This window comes from Mustelus asterias, chromosome 2 (assembly GCF_964213995.1).
Source record: "Mustelus asterias chromosome 2, sMusAst1.hap1.1, whole genome shotgun sequence".
In the NCBI taxonomy this organism is placed as follows: Eukaryota; Metazoa; Chordata; class Chondrichthyes; order Carcharhiniformes; family Triakidae; genus Mustelus; species Mustelus asterias.
Window position 1 is genome coordinate 73,785,059 of NC_135802.1, and position 13,155 is coordinate 73,798,213.

The 13,155-nt window shown below is 43.9% G+C and overlaps 1 protein-coding gene across 2 annotated transcripts in view; it reads left to right on the forward strand.

Annotated features, from left to right (window-relative positions):
- Positions 1-12,911, forward strand: part of nr4a3 (nuclear receptor subfamily 4, group A, member 3) — a 28,797-nt gene extending 15,886 nt beyond the window's left edge. For both annotated transcript variants that reach the window (XM_078237306.1, XM_078237316.1), the window contains exon 7: positions 11,331-12,911. In XM_078237306.1, coding sequence (XP_078093432.1) covers positions 11,331-11,587 — 257 coding nt within the window. In that variant the 3' untranslated portion in view covers positions 11,588-12,911. The remainder of the gene's footprint in view (positions 1-11,330) is intronic.
- The last annotated feature ends 244 nt before the right edge of the window (positions 12,912-13,155 follow it).

Consider the following 13,155-nt stretch of genomic DNA (forward strand, 5'->3'; position numbering starts at 1 on the left):
TGAACCCAAGATCCCGGTTAAGGCTGTCCTCATGTGTGCGGAACTTGGCTATCAGTCTCTGCTCAGCGACTCTGCGCTGTCGTGTGTCGTGAAGGTCACCTTGGAGAATGCTTACCTGAAGATCAGAGGCCGAATGCCCGTGACCGCTGAAGTGTTCCCCAACAGGAAGAGAATACTCTTGCCTGGTGATTGTCGAGCGGTGTTCATTCATCCGTTGTCATAGCGTCTGCATGGTCTCCCCAATGTACCATGCCTCGGGACATCCTTTCCTGCAGTGTATCAGGTAGGCAACGTTGGTCGAGTTGCAAGAGTATGTACCATGTACCTGGTGGATGGTGTTCTCACGTGAGATGATGGCATACGTGTCGATGATCCGGCACGTCTTGCAGAGGTTGCTGTGGCAGGGTTGTGTGGTGTCATGGTCACTGTTCTCCTGAAGGCTGGGTAGTTTGCTGCGGACAATGGTCTGTCTGAGGTTGTGCGATTGTTTGAAGGCAAGAAGTGGGGGTGTGGGGATGGCCTTGGTGAGATGTTCGTCTTTATCAATGACATGTTGAAGGCTCCGGAGAAGATGTCGTAGCTTCTCTGCTGCGGGGAAGTACTGGACGATGAAGGGTACTCTGTCCACTGTGTCCCATGTTTGTCTTCTGAGGAGGTCGGTGCGGTTTTTTGCTGTGGCGCATCAGAACTATCGATCGATGAGTCGAGCGCTATATCCTGTTCTTATGAGGGCATCTTTCAGCGTCTGGAGGTGTCTGTTGCGATCCTCCTCATCTGAGCAGATCCTGTGTATACGGAGGGCTTGTCCATAGGGGATGGCTTCTTTAACGTGTTTAGGGTGGAAGCTGGAGAAGTGGAGCATCGTGAGGTTATCCGTGGGCTTGCGGTACAGTGACGTTTTGCCACACTTTGCAATGCTACGACAACGGATGAATGAACACCACTCGACAATCACCAGGCAAGAGTGTTCTCTTCCTGTTGGGGAACACTTCAGCGGTCACGGGCATTCGGCCTCTGATCTTCGGGTAAGCGTTCTCCAAGGCGACCTTCACGACATACGACAGCGCAGAGTGGCTGAGCAGAGACTGATAGCCAAGTTCCGTACACATGAGGACAGCCTCAACCGGGATCTTGGGTTCATGTCACACTATCTATAACCCCCATAACGACTTGCCTGGGCTTGCAAAATCTCACTAACTGTCCTGTCTGGAGACGATACACATCTCTTTAACCTGTGCTTAATGCTCTCTCCACTCACATTGTCTGTACCTTTAAGACTTGATTACCTGTAAAGACTCGCTTTCCGATCATTATTTTGTAAATTGAGTTTGTGTCTTTATATGCCCTGTTTGAATAGAACTCCCACTCACCTGACAAAGGGGCAGCGCTCCAAAAGCTAGTGGCTTTTGCTACCAAATAAACCTGTTGGACTTTAACCTGGTGTTGTGAGACTTCTTACTGTGTTTACCCCAGTCCAACGCCGGCATCTCCACATCACAGTACCTGTAGCCAGAGGATTAGAAAATTATGGTCAGAGCCTTTGGTTGTTTCCTCCCTTGCTTCTTTTAGCAGCCTGGGATACATCCGAACCTGATAATTTATCAACTTTCAAAGATGCTAAGCCATTTAATATTTCTTCTCTCAGTATATTTGTCCCACCTAGTATTCAAACTTCTCCTTGTTAATTTCATTGTCTGCATCATCCCTCTTTTGTAAAGACAGATCCAAATCATTCCTTAAGAACTACATCAATGTCTTCCAACTGAACACACAGGTTACTTTTTGGTCTCAAATAGGTCCTACTCTTTCCTTATTTATCCTCTTGCTCTTTATATATTTATAAAATATATTTGAGTTTTACTAGCCATTATTTTTTCATGCTCCCCCCCCACCACCCCCATCCTTCTCTTTCCCTCTCAGTAACGTTTCCCAATCTTTCACCTATTAAAAATATTCTGCTTTTCTATTTTTCATAACAAAATGGATAACTCACACTTTTACACACTAGATTCCATCTGTCACATTCTTGTCCACTCACTTAACCTATCCATAATCTCTTTACAACCTCCTCAATTCCTCCTCACCGCTTATTTTCCCACCTAATTTTGTATTGTCAGAAAACTTGGGTACATTACATTGGTCCCCTCATGAATCTCAATTGTAACTAGGTGAGACCCTTCTTACGATACCCCACAAGTTCACAGCCTGCCAAACTGAAAATGAATCTTCAATTCCTACTTCCGGTTTCTGTTGACTAATTCTCAATGTTAATATATTACACACAATTCCACGAGTCCTTTGTGGCACCTTATCAAAATGTTCTTTGAAAATTGAAATGCACTACTTCTAGTGGTTCCTCTCCTGCTAGTTACAGTTTCAAATAATTCTAATAGATTTGTCAAAGATGATTTCCCTTTTCATAAATCCATATTCACTCTGTCCATTCAAATTCCAAATTTCTAAGTGCCCTGTTATTGTGTTCCTAATAATAGATCCTTGTATTTTCCCTACTAATGTCAGGCAAACTGGTCTATAGTTTCTTGTATTCTCCCCCTTTCTGGATTAGCAGGATAACATTTGCCACATTCCAATCCGCAGGGTGGGTTAGAGAATCTAGGGAATCCTGGAAAACCAAAAGCCATTCATCCAGCTCTCTGTAGCCACCACTTTTAAAACTCTAGGATATAGGCCATCAAAGCCAGGGATTTGTTGTTGATTTGTCCAGTCCTATTTCTCATTCATTCTCACTTTATCTTTATCTTTAGCTCCCCAGTATTCCCAAAATGTTTCTTGTGTCTTCTACCATAGATACAAAATATTTGTTAATGTTTCTGCCATTTCCTTATTCCCATTATAATTTCTCATTATTCTGCCCTAAAGGATGGGTACTTTCACTAAATCTTTTTTTTGTAGAAGCTTTTGTGAATTTTCTTCTGCCTCGTGATTATTTACACTTATTCTGCTTTCTCTCTCTTGATCCATTTCTTGATTGTCTTTTGCTGGATTCTAAAATGTTCCCAATCCCCTGGCTTGCTACCCCTTTTGGCAACATTAGATGTCTCTACTTTAATTGAATACTTGTTAGCCATGGCTGTACCCCTCATATCCATTTGGTTTGAGTTGTTCAGATTCAAGACCCAAGACTCAAACTTAATTAAATCACACTCAAATTCAATATAAAATTCACCATATTATGATCACTCTTCACTAGAGCCATCTTTATTACAAGGTTATTAATTAATCCTGTTCCATACACAAAATTAGATTAAAAAGAGCGTGTTCCCTAGTTGGTTCCTTGGCATATACTGAACTAAAAAAATACATTTCATGATCCTGACCACACAGTATTACTGAAAAATTTGTTTTGCCAATCTATATGAAGATTAAAGTTCTTATAGTGACTACCTTGTTAAATACACTTATAAATTCTTGATTTATAATTTGGCCAACACCACAATGACTGTTACTAGATCTATAAACTAGCCCCTTTTAAAGTAAAGTTTATTTATTAGTCACAAGTAAGGTTTACATTAACACTGCATAGTATAGAAACACAGAGGGACCTAAGTGTGCAAGTCCACAAATCCTTGAAGGTGGCAGCACAGGTGGAGAAGGTGGTGAAGAAGGCATATGGTATGCTTGCCTTTATAGGACGGGGTATAGAGTATAAAAGCTGGAGTCTGATGTTGCAGCTGTATAGAACGCTGGTTAGGCCACATTTGGAGTACTGCATCCAGTTCTGGTCGCCGCACTACCAGAAGGATGTGGAGGCTTTAGAGAGAGTGCAGAGAAGGTTTACCAGGATGTTACCTGGTATGGAGGGTCTTAGCTATGAGGAGAGATTGGGTAAACTGGGCTTGTTCTCCCTGGAAAGACTGAGAATGAGGGGAGACCTAATAGAGGTGTACAAAATTATGAAGGGTATAGATAGGGTGAACAATGGGAAGCTTTTTCCCAGGTCGGAGATGACGATCATGAGGGGTCACGGGCTCAAGGTGAGAGGGGCAAGGTATAACTCAGATATCAGAGGGACGTATTTTACACAGAGCGGTGGGGGCCTGCAATGCACTGCCAAGTAGGGTGGTGGAGGCAGACACGCTGGCATCATTTAAGACTTACCTGGATAGTCACATGAGCAGTCTGGGAATGGGGGGATACAAACGAGTGGTCTAGTTGGACCAATGAGCGGCACAGGCTTGGAGGGCTGAAGGGCCTGTTTCCTGTGCTGTACTGTTCTTTGTTCTTTGTTTGTTCTTTGCAGTGAAGTTACTGTGAAAGTCCCCTAGTCACCACACTCTGGCGCCTGTTCGGGTCAATGCACTTGAGCACCTTAGCTCCATCTAAAGTAATTATACGCCTTGATCTTTTCGGCTAAAATCCTTTCTCTCCTTAACTTTAGCCCATTCTTTATTATCAAAATGACCAACGCATGCACACACAATTCGATCAAACGTAATTTATTTCTATTTGTGATAGTTATTAATCTATTTTATTTCAAATGTTCTGCACAATCTGAGGTAATGGGCAGTATTTTCCCTGTCTCCTGCATGTTCCACGGCAGCAGAGGTGGCCCACTATTGGCCGGTGGCAGGATCTCCTGGTCCCACCGTTGTCAATGGGGTTTCCTGTTGAATGCGTCCCTTGCCGCCAGGAAACCCACAGCATGGATCCGCCATTGGCAGGATCCGAAAGATCCCTCTGCTGTGAATGGCTGGAAAATTCCAGCCAGTACCTTTTTAGTTTTTAACTTTTTTTCCTATTTTTCCCTTTTACCACCTTTGTCATGACTGTTCTTATGACCTTTTATTTTTACTGATTTTTAATCAGTAAGGGAATCAAGGGTTATGAGTATAAGACAGGAAAGTGGAGAAAGGGTTATCATATTCACATCAGTGATAATCTCATTGAATGGCAGAGAAGACTTGATGGGTTGAATGGCCTACTTCTGCTCCTACATCTTGTAGCCTTTAAAAAAAATTTCCTATCTCTTCCTGATCTATTTTACTTACTTCACTCAAATTGTTACTCTGCTCTACATTTTTGACAGTTCCCTTTCAGTTTTTAAATTTATCTTTTCCTAAATCCTCCTGGATTTTAACTTCAAAAAGTTCTCTAGAACTCAATGGGAGGGGGTAGAAGATGTGATTCTTCTGCTTCAATCATGGGTTGCTTATTTTCTACTGACATCATAAAACTCAATCACAAATTTTTGTTCAATAAAATTTTACACTGAACAATTTTCTAGAGATCAACTTTATTATTTTAATTGCAGAATAACATTAATTCTCAGTTTACTAATGGATTTCCAGTAGCAATACTTGTAGGAAATTACACCCTCGTTTAGGTATCTTCTCAAACCTCTTCTTGTGTATATCTTGCCCTTTTGGCTCTTTGCCTTTTCAGTTCAGCCTTTTCTCTGTGTTCTCTGTTGTCTGTCTGCCTACTGCCTCTTTCTCCTTGTGCGCAGTGATAGATGGTATGATGAGGAGGAGAGCTGATGAAGGGAACAGGCTGTATTTTGCGATGGAACCGGAGAACAGTGTGAAAATGTTGCAGTTCTAACTAACTTGTCCCATGCTCCTGTAGCTGTGCATCTCTTGCTGTCACCGTGGAATGCTCTAACCTCCCACTCTCCTTCCACCCTTCATTCTCTATTGTTTCTGTGTTGTATTTCTACCCCTCATTGTTGCACTCCTTACCATTGCTTCTGTCTCATCCCTGTCAGTAGTCTCCCCCACCCCCACTTCCCAAACCAGCTGCCAAAACATCCTAAACTGCCAGAGGCTTTGAAGCAAGAACTATTTTTTTTCAGATAACTGATCACCTAGGGAAGTAAAAACATTATGATCTATATGACCCCACTTTGCATTAAAGAAAAACAAGATGGTGAGGAGTGGGTGCTGAATTCAGAAGTACAGTGGCACCCAGTGACCAGAGTCTGCAACTACACTGAGTCAAAATGGGAATGAGAAATGTTGACATAATTTACCACAAGGAAACTGGGGGCTTTGTGGGACCAAAAAGGATGATAACAGAAGTAAAGTTGTTGGCATGAAGTACTCTCCCTATCTAGGATTTTTAATATAATTTATTTATGATTTGTGGTGAATCTTTGTGCTTATATAGATTAGAAAGTGAACAACTTTGCATCCTCAACACTCAGCATTGATAGCAAATGTTTCTAGATATTATCAGAGGCCCATTCAGAATAAAGCTCCTTAACTCTGCTGCAATGTGTACATTAGTCTCCAGAATAGAACCATCACTCTAATTGCATCTTTTTCCCAGACTAATCATTTTTGAGTTCTTTTGAGTTGAGACTGAAGACAATCCAAGAAACAGGAGCAGGAGTAGCCCATATGGTCTTAGAATCTTAGAAGCCCTACAGCACAAAGAGGCCATTCGGCCCATCGAGTCTGCACTGACCACAATCCCACCCAGGCCCTACCCCCATATCCCTAGATATTTACCCACTAATCCCTCTAACCTACGCACCCCAGGACACTAAGGGCAATTTTTTAGCATGGCCAATCAACCTAACCCGCACATCTTTGGACTGTGGGAGGAAACCGGAGCACCCGGAGGAAACCCACACAGACATTAGGAGAATGTGCAAACTCCACACAGACAGTGACCCAAGCCGGGAATCGAACCCAGGTCCCTGGAGCTGTGAAGCAGCAGTGCTAACCACTGTGCTACCGTGCCACCTGTCTGTCGAGCCTGCTCCACCATTCAATATAATCATGGTTGATCTTGGGCTTCAACTCTATTTTCCTAACTGCTCTCCATACCCCTTAATTCCCTGAGACCCAAAATCTGGCCATCCCAGCCTTAAATATATTCAATGATGGAGCACTCGCAACCCTCCGGGGTAAGAATTCCAAGATTTCACAACTTTTCAAGTGAAGTAATTTCTCTTCCTCTGTCCTAAATGATTGAGCTCTCATTCGGAGTCTGTGCCCCTTTGTTTTAGACTTCCTAACCGCCACAATCTCTCAGAATCTGCTCTATTAGAATTTAGTAGGTTTCAATTGAATCGTCTCTTTCTTCAAAACTGTAGAGAACATAAGTCCAATTTACTTAGCTTCTCATCATAGGACAGCCCCCTCATCCCAGGGACCAACCTAGTGAATCTTCATTGTATTGCCTCCAAAGCAAGTACACCTCTTAAATGTGGAGACTAAAACTATACACAGTACTCCAGACGTGGGGTGGGATTTACCATACAACCTGCCACATGTTTTACTGCGGTGGGAGGCGGCCTGCCATTCACAGGTAGCGGGATCTTCTGGTCCCTTTGTCAACAGGGTTTTCCACTGAATGCACCCATCACCGCTGGGAAAGCCACGTTGGGATGCACCATCGGTGGGACCAGAAGATCCCGCCTGCGTGAACGACTGGAACGTCCCACCCATGGTCTCACCAAAACTCTCTACAGCTGTAGCAAGACTTATTTATTCTTGTACTCCAATCCCTTTGCAATAAAGGCCAATATGCCATTTGTCTTCCATTTCTATAGTTTTTAAATAAGAGTTAACAAAGTGAGCATTAGTCCTATAGAAAGTGGGTGGGATTCCCGCGGCATCGTTCTAGCAGTGGGAGGCCCACGCTAGCAGCAGGATCTTCTGGTGCTGCAATGGAATTTCCCATTGACCCAACACCACACTGTTGGGAAACCCATGGTCCTACCGTTGATAGGACCAGAAGGTCCTGCTGATGTGAACAGAAAGAAGGTTTCAACCAGTACATCTGCAGAATTGATCATGGAAAACAGAGCTATGACAGATTCATTAAACAGGCATTCTGCATCAGGCTTCACTGTAGAGGATACAAGTAACATCCCAGAAATAGTTGTTAATCAGGAATGGAAGGGAGGGAGGAACTCAAATTGCAATTGTCAGTCAAGTGGTATTAAGTGGGTCTCCAGTCTGACAAATCCCCAGGTTGTGATGAATTTTACCCTAAGGTTTTGAAAGAAGTGGCTGATAGTACATTGATTTTAATGTTCCAAAATTCCCTAGATTCGGAGAAGGATCCATTAGATTAGAAGATAGCAATTATAACTCCTTTTTCAAAAAGGGAGAGAGACAGAGAGCAGGAAACTAGAGGCCACATAGCCTAACATCTGTCACAGAGAAAATGTTAGATGCCATTATTGAAGTTGTTTGTAGGAGGGCACTTGGAAAATTTCAAGGCAATCAGGGAGAGTCAACATGATTTTGTGAAAGGGAAATCATGTTTAGACAATTTACTGGAGTTCTTTGAAGGAATAACATGTGCTGTGGATGAAGGAGAATTGGTGGATGTACTGTACTTAGATTTCTAGAAGGCATTTGATAAGGTGCTGCATCAAAGGTTATTGTGGAAATTAAAAGCTCATGGTGTAGAGCATAACATATTGGCATGGATAGAAGATTGATTAACCAACAGGATTCAAAGTTGGCATAAATGGGTCTTTTTCTGGTTGGCAGGATGTGACAAGTGGTGTGCCACAGGGATCAGTGCTGGGGCCTCAACTTTTTACAATATATATAAATGACTTGGATGAAGGGACTGAGGTATGGTTGCCAAATTTACTGATGACAAAGATAGATAGGAAAGTAAATTGTGAAGAGGACATGAGGCTACATAGAGACATAGGTTAAGCCAGTGGGCAAAAATATGGCAAATGGAGTATAATGTGGGCAAATTTGAATAGCCCATTTCGGCAGGAAGAATAAAAGAGAAGCTTATTATCTAAATGGTGAGAGATTTCAAAGCAGAGGAATCGGAGTGTCCTCATGTATGAGAAGAGCAAAAGGCGACTTGATTGAAAACTTTAACATCCAGAAAGGTATTGACAGGGTAGATGTGGAGAGGATGTTTCTTCTTGTGGGAGAATCTAGATCCAGGGCTCACTGTTTAAAAATAAAGGGGGACGATTCTCCCAAAAGTGCTGAATTGGTGGGAAAATTGTTCTAGACCACTACTGTTTTTTTCAGTGCAGCTTCAGACTGAATCTCTGCACTCTGTGCAATGCAGAGGTTACAATCGTGAATATCATTAAAAATTCAGAGGGGTGGGGGGAGCGGGGGGGGCTATTCGCACCAGAGTCTGACAGTTCTGGAACTCTGCGCATACCATGCACAGTGGCCCTGATCTGTCAGACTCCCCATTTGCTAGCCAGCCGGGGACCCCCACAGTGCTGCCCCTCCGGCCACCCCCCCCCCCCCCCCCCCACAGCCCAATCGCGGCCCCCACGACAATTCCTGGGCCAGCCCGACCCCTTCCCGTCCTGGAGCGCCCTGATGTTGAGCCTCCCACATCCAGCCATGGTGAGACCCCCCCCGACACGGGAGGCAGATACCCCTTGGGCAGTGCCAGGGGGCACAGGCTGGCACTGCCAGGATGCCCATGTCCAGAGGGCACCACTCTTTCCCCCCCCCCCCCCCCCCCACTGCCTGACCCTTTGTGGGGTCCCAATTGCCCCCCCCCCTTCATTCCGGCAGGGTCTCCCATTAGTTCCCCAAACGTGGGGAGCTACTCTATACCTCACCAGAGTGAAGTACTCCTGGCGGGGTGGGATATGCTATCGGGCCCGGCATGTTCCGTGCCAGGCCCAATAATCACATTGAAAATAGATTTAAAATGCATTTTAAAAAGATTTAAATCTCTTGCCTCTCTTCCCGCCAGTTTCCAGTGCGGTCCTGACTGCGACTGTTCCCTGTTTCTGGGAGATGCGCATGCATCAGGAACACATGCGTGAATCCCGTGAAATGGTCGGCACGTGCATCTCCCGACCCGAACCCTCCCCTGCCAGAAAATTTGCGGGTCGTGATGGGAGAATTGCCCCCAAGGGGTGGGATTCTCCCAAAAAAATTCTAAGTGCCAAATTTGAGTAAAACAAAAAAAAATTGGGGTAAATCCCGCTGGTTTTTTTCAGCGGGATTTTCAAAATGAATCTCCTACACTCTGCATCACAGAATACTCTATGGGATCTATTCCCGCTGGAGAGGCCGGCAGCATAGCGCTGAACAGGCCACTGCGTATGTGCTGATCTGTCAGCGTCGAGACCGGCGCATGTGCAGTAGCCCCGCAGTGCTGGCCTCCTGATCGCTGGCCAGCTCCGTGAACCTTGCATCGCTGGCCATGCAACCCCCTCCCCATGCCCTGATCACTGGCCTCCCAGACATTTCCGGGCCAACCCCCCCAGCCCTCCTCGGCTCTCCCGATATGCCTCCCTCCCTCTGCCTACGATCCTAATGCAGGGTGACAGTGGGACCCCCTCCACACCCTGCCCCCTCTGGTGCCACTCACTTGGCAGTACCTGATGCTTGGGCAGTGCCAACATGCCCCTGGCATTGCCACTTTGCCCCTTGGGTAGTGCCAGGCTGGCAATGCCAACGGAGAACCTTCCCCCCCCCCCCCTTAACCTTGACCTCTTTGGCCCCCCTTTACTCCAGTGGGGTCAGGCCACCAGCTCCCCACTCGTGGGAGCTGTTGTAAACCCCGTGGGAGTGAAACACTCCTGGCGGGGGGGGGGGGGGGAGAGAGATGCTAGCGGACCCAGAGACTTCAATCATGTGGAGGCTGTGGCGCAAGCGGGAAACCCACTAAATGGTCTCCGCTTAAGTTTCCCAGCCTGCTAGAGCAGCGTGGCAGGCTGGAGAATTGCCCCCAGGGGGTCACTCATTTAAGACATAGATGAGGAAAACTTTTCTGAGGGTCGTGAGTCTCTGGAACTTACCACCTCAAAATGTAATGGAAGCAGAATCTTTAAACATTGTTAAGGCAGAGCTGGATAGATTCTTGATTAACAAGTGAATGGAAGATTATCAGGGTAGGCAGTAATATGGGGTTGAGATAACAATCCATCAGCCATGATCTTATTGAATGGCCGAGCAGGCTCGAGGGGCCAAGTAGCCTACTCCTTCTCTTCTTTTGTATGTTCATACATTTTCCTAATTGCTTACTGTAGCTCCATGCCAACTTTCTGCATTCCTTGTACAAGTACACCCAAATCTCTTTGAACATCAACACTTGCAAGCTTTTCACCTTTTTAAAAAAAAATCTGCTTTTCTATTCTTATGACCAAAGTGAATAACTTCAAACTTCCCTATGTTATACTCCATCTGCCATCTTGTTGCTCATTCACTTAACCTGTCTATATCTCTTTACACCCTCTGTGTCCTCCCCACAGCTTACCTTCCCAATAAGCCAACTCATTCCATCAGTAACATTTTATAAGTTGACCCATGTTTTAAAAGTGCATTGATGGGTCAGTAAAAAGCAGTGTCTTTTTTGTGTATCGAATATTAGGTTTTTAATATTGGTTATCATTATCTCTGCAGATCGCCATGGGTTAAAAGAGCCAAAGAGAGTGGAAGAGTTGCAATCACGAATTATCAGCTGCCTGAAGGAACACATGTCATTCAGCAGTACTGGGGAAAGCAAAGGGCAGCCATTGTCTAAGGTGCTGGGCATCATACCTCAGTTGCGTTCTCTCTGTACACAGGGGCTCCAACGCATCTTCTACTTAAAACTAGAGGACCTGGTGCCACCCCCGGCCATTATCGACAAGCTATTTCTGGACACACTGCCTTTCTGAGACGTCTTACCTCTTTCTTCTTGGCAAGTGCACACTTCAGTAGCCAAGTGGATTGTGACGGAAACAATAGCTGGTGCTCTGGCTTCTCTCCCCTAGAAAGCAGCTTGAACTGCCCACGTCCAAGGACTTTTCCTGACGCTTTACTCTGCAGGACCTATACTTAAAAAAAACTGTCTGCTTGCTGCTTTTGGGAATGCTAACGTGGCACCTTGGGAACGAAACCTGTCATGGTAGAAATGATTATCTGACTTCTCTCAGACTGTAACATGTCATCCCAATGTTCTTGGGTGATAGGAAACTTTTTAAAAATGTCAACAACAAAGTTGTTACAAAGGTAGTACGCTTTTTGTTGTGATTGATGCCTTTAGTATAGCTCCTGATGTGTCATATGTACAGCAAGTGGTGGTGCAAGAAGGCATCTCTGATGAAAAATCCTGATTTTAGAATGCAGCGATTAAAGGCTGTTGGCTCAAACGTTCAAGTGCAATTTTTTGAAAGTGCTACAACTTCAAGATTTTTTTTTGTTGGTTTTATTTTTTTCAAACTCTAATTTATTGTAATACTAAAAGAATTTGATGAAATACAGGAATTGTTGGCACTAACTTTACTGACAAAGTTACCTGAACTTGAATTATAGTGATATTTGTACTGATAAATGTACATAATGACGCGGGGACACTTTGTGAACCAGAAGAGCACTTACATGTTGCTTAGAAAGAGAAAAATATATGGAGAAAAAACACATTTTAATTTTTAAAGAAAACTTTATGTGGTGTTTCAAGGATGATCACAGAGCTTGGACGTAAGGATACTGAAATACAGCAAAGGCAAGATCTTCTGAGTCAGAATTGGTTAACCCACCAGACTGTTTTACAAACCCAGCAGGTCTTACTGAATACTGTAGTTGTAAGAATGTAGGTGCTAGAAGGGATGCAGTCAGCTGCATTAAACATTCCGTGTTCGTAAAAGTTTTTGTATGATGTTTATACTGTTGATGCCATATACTAATACAAAAATACTTTTGTTGCATAATGTCTTTATTTGTATAAAGATTATATGCATGTTATTGTAATGGCTTTGCCTGTATTTATTGCGACAATTGCCGGTTGCTCAGAGTAACTCTGCAGGCTGAATTCAGGAACCCTAGCTGTTAAAGGGGCAGTGCCTTGCTTTTGACAACAGAGTGTATTCACATACCATCTCTGTGCTCCTTTAGCATTCAACAGTGTTTTATCGTGTTAACCTGTGTGTTTTCAAATGTTCAGTACATTGTACATAGACAGAAATGTAAATTAAAATATTAAATTGAATAACATTTTATCAGAACACACTTGGCTTGAGAGGATTCTCTTTGAAATTATTCTTGCGGCACACTTTATGATATCCAATTCTAACGATGGTTCATTGCACCTTTTTTAGAATTGTTGATTTAATTTGTATTTTGGTTCTTATTCTAAGTTGATGAATGGAACTTTAAGAATGTGACATTGAGTCGTTTCTCATATTATCCTCCCTTGTATCATATTACCCCCTTCTTGTTCCGGAGCACATTGTGCTCTTTCTCGTAT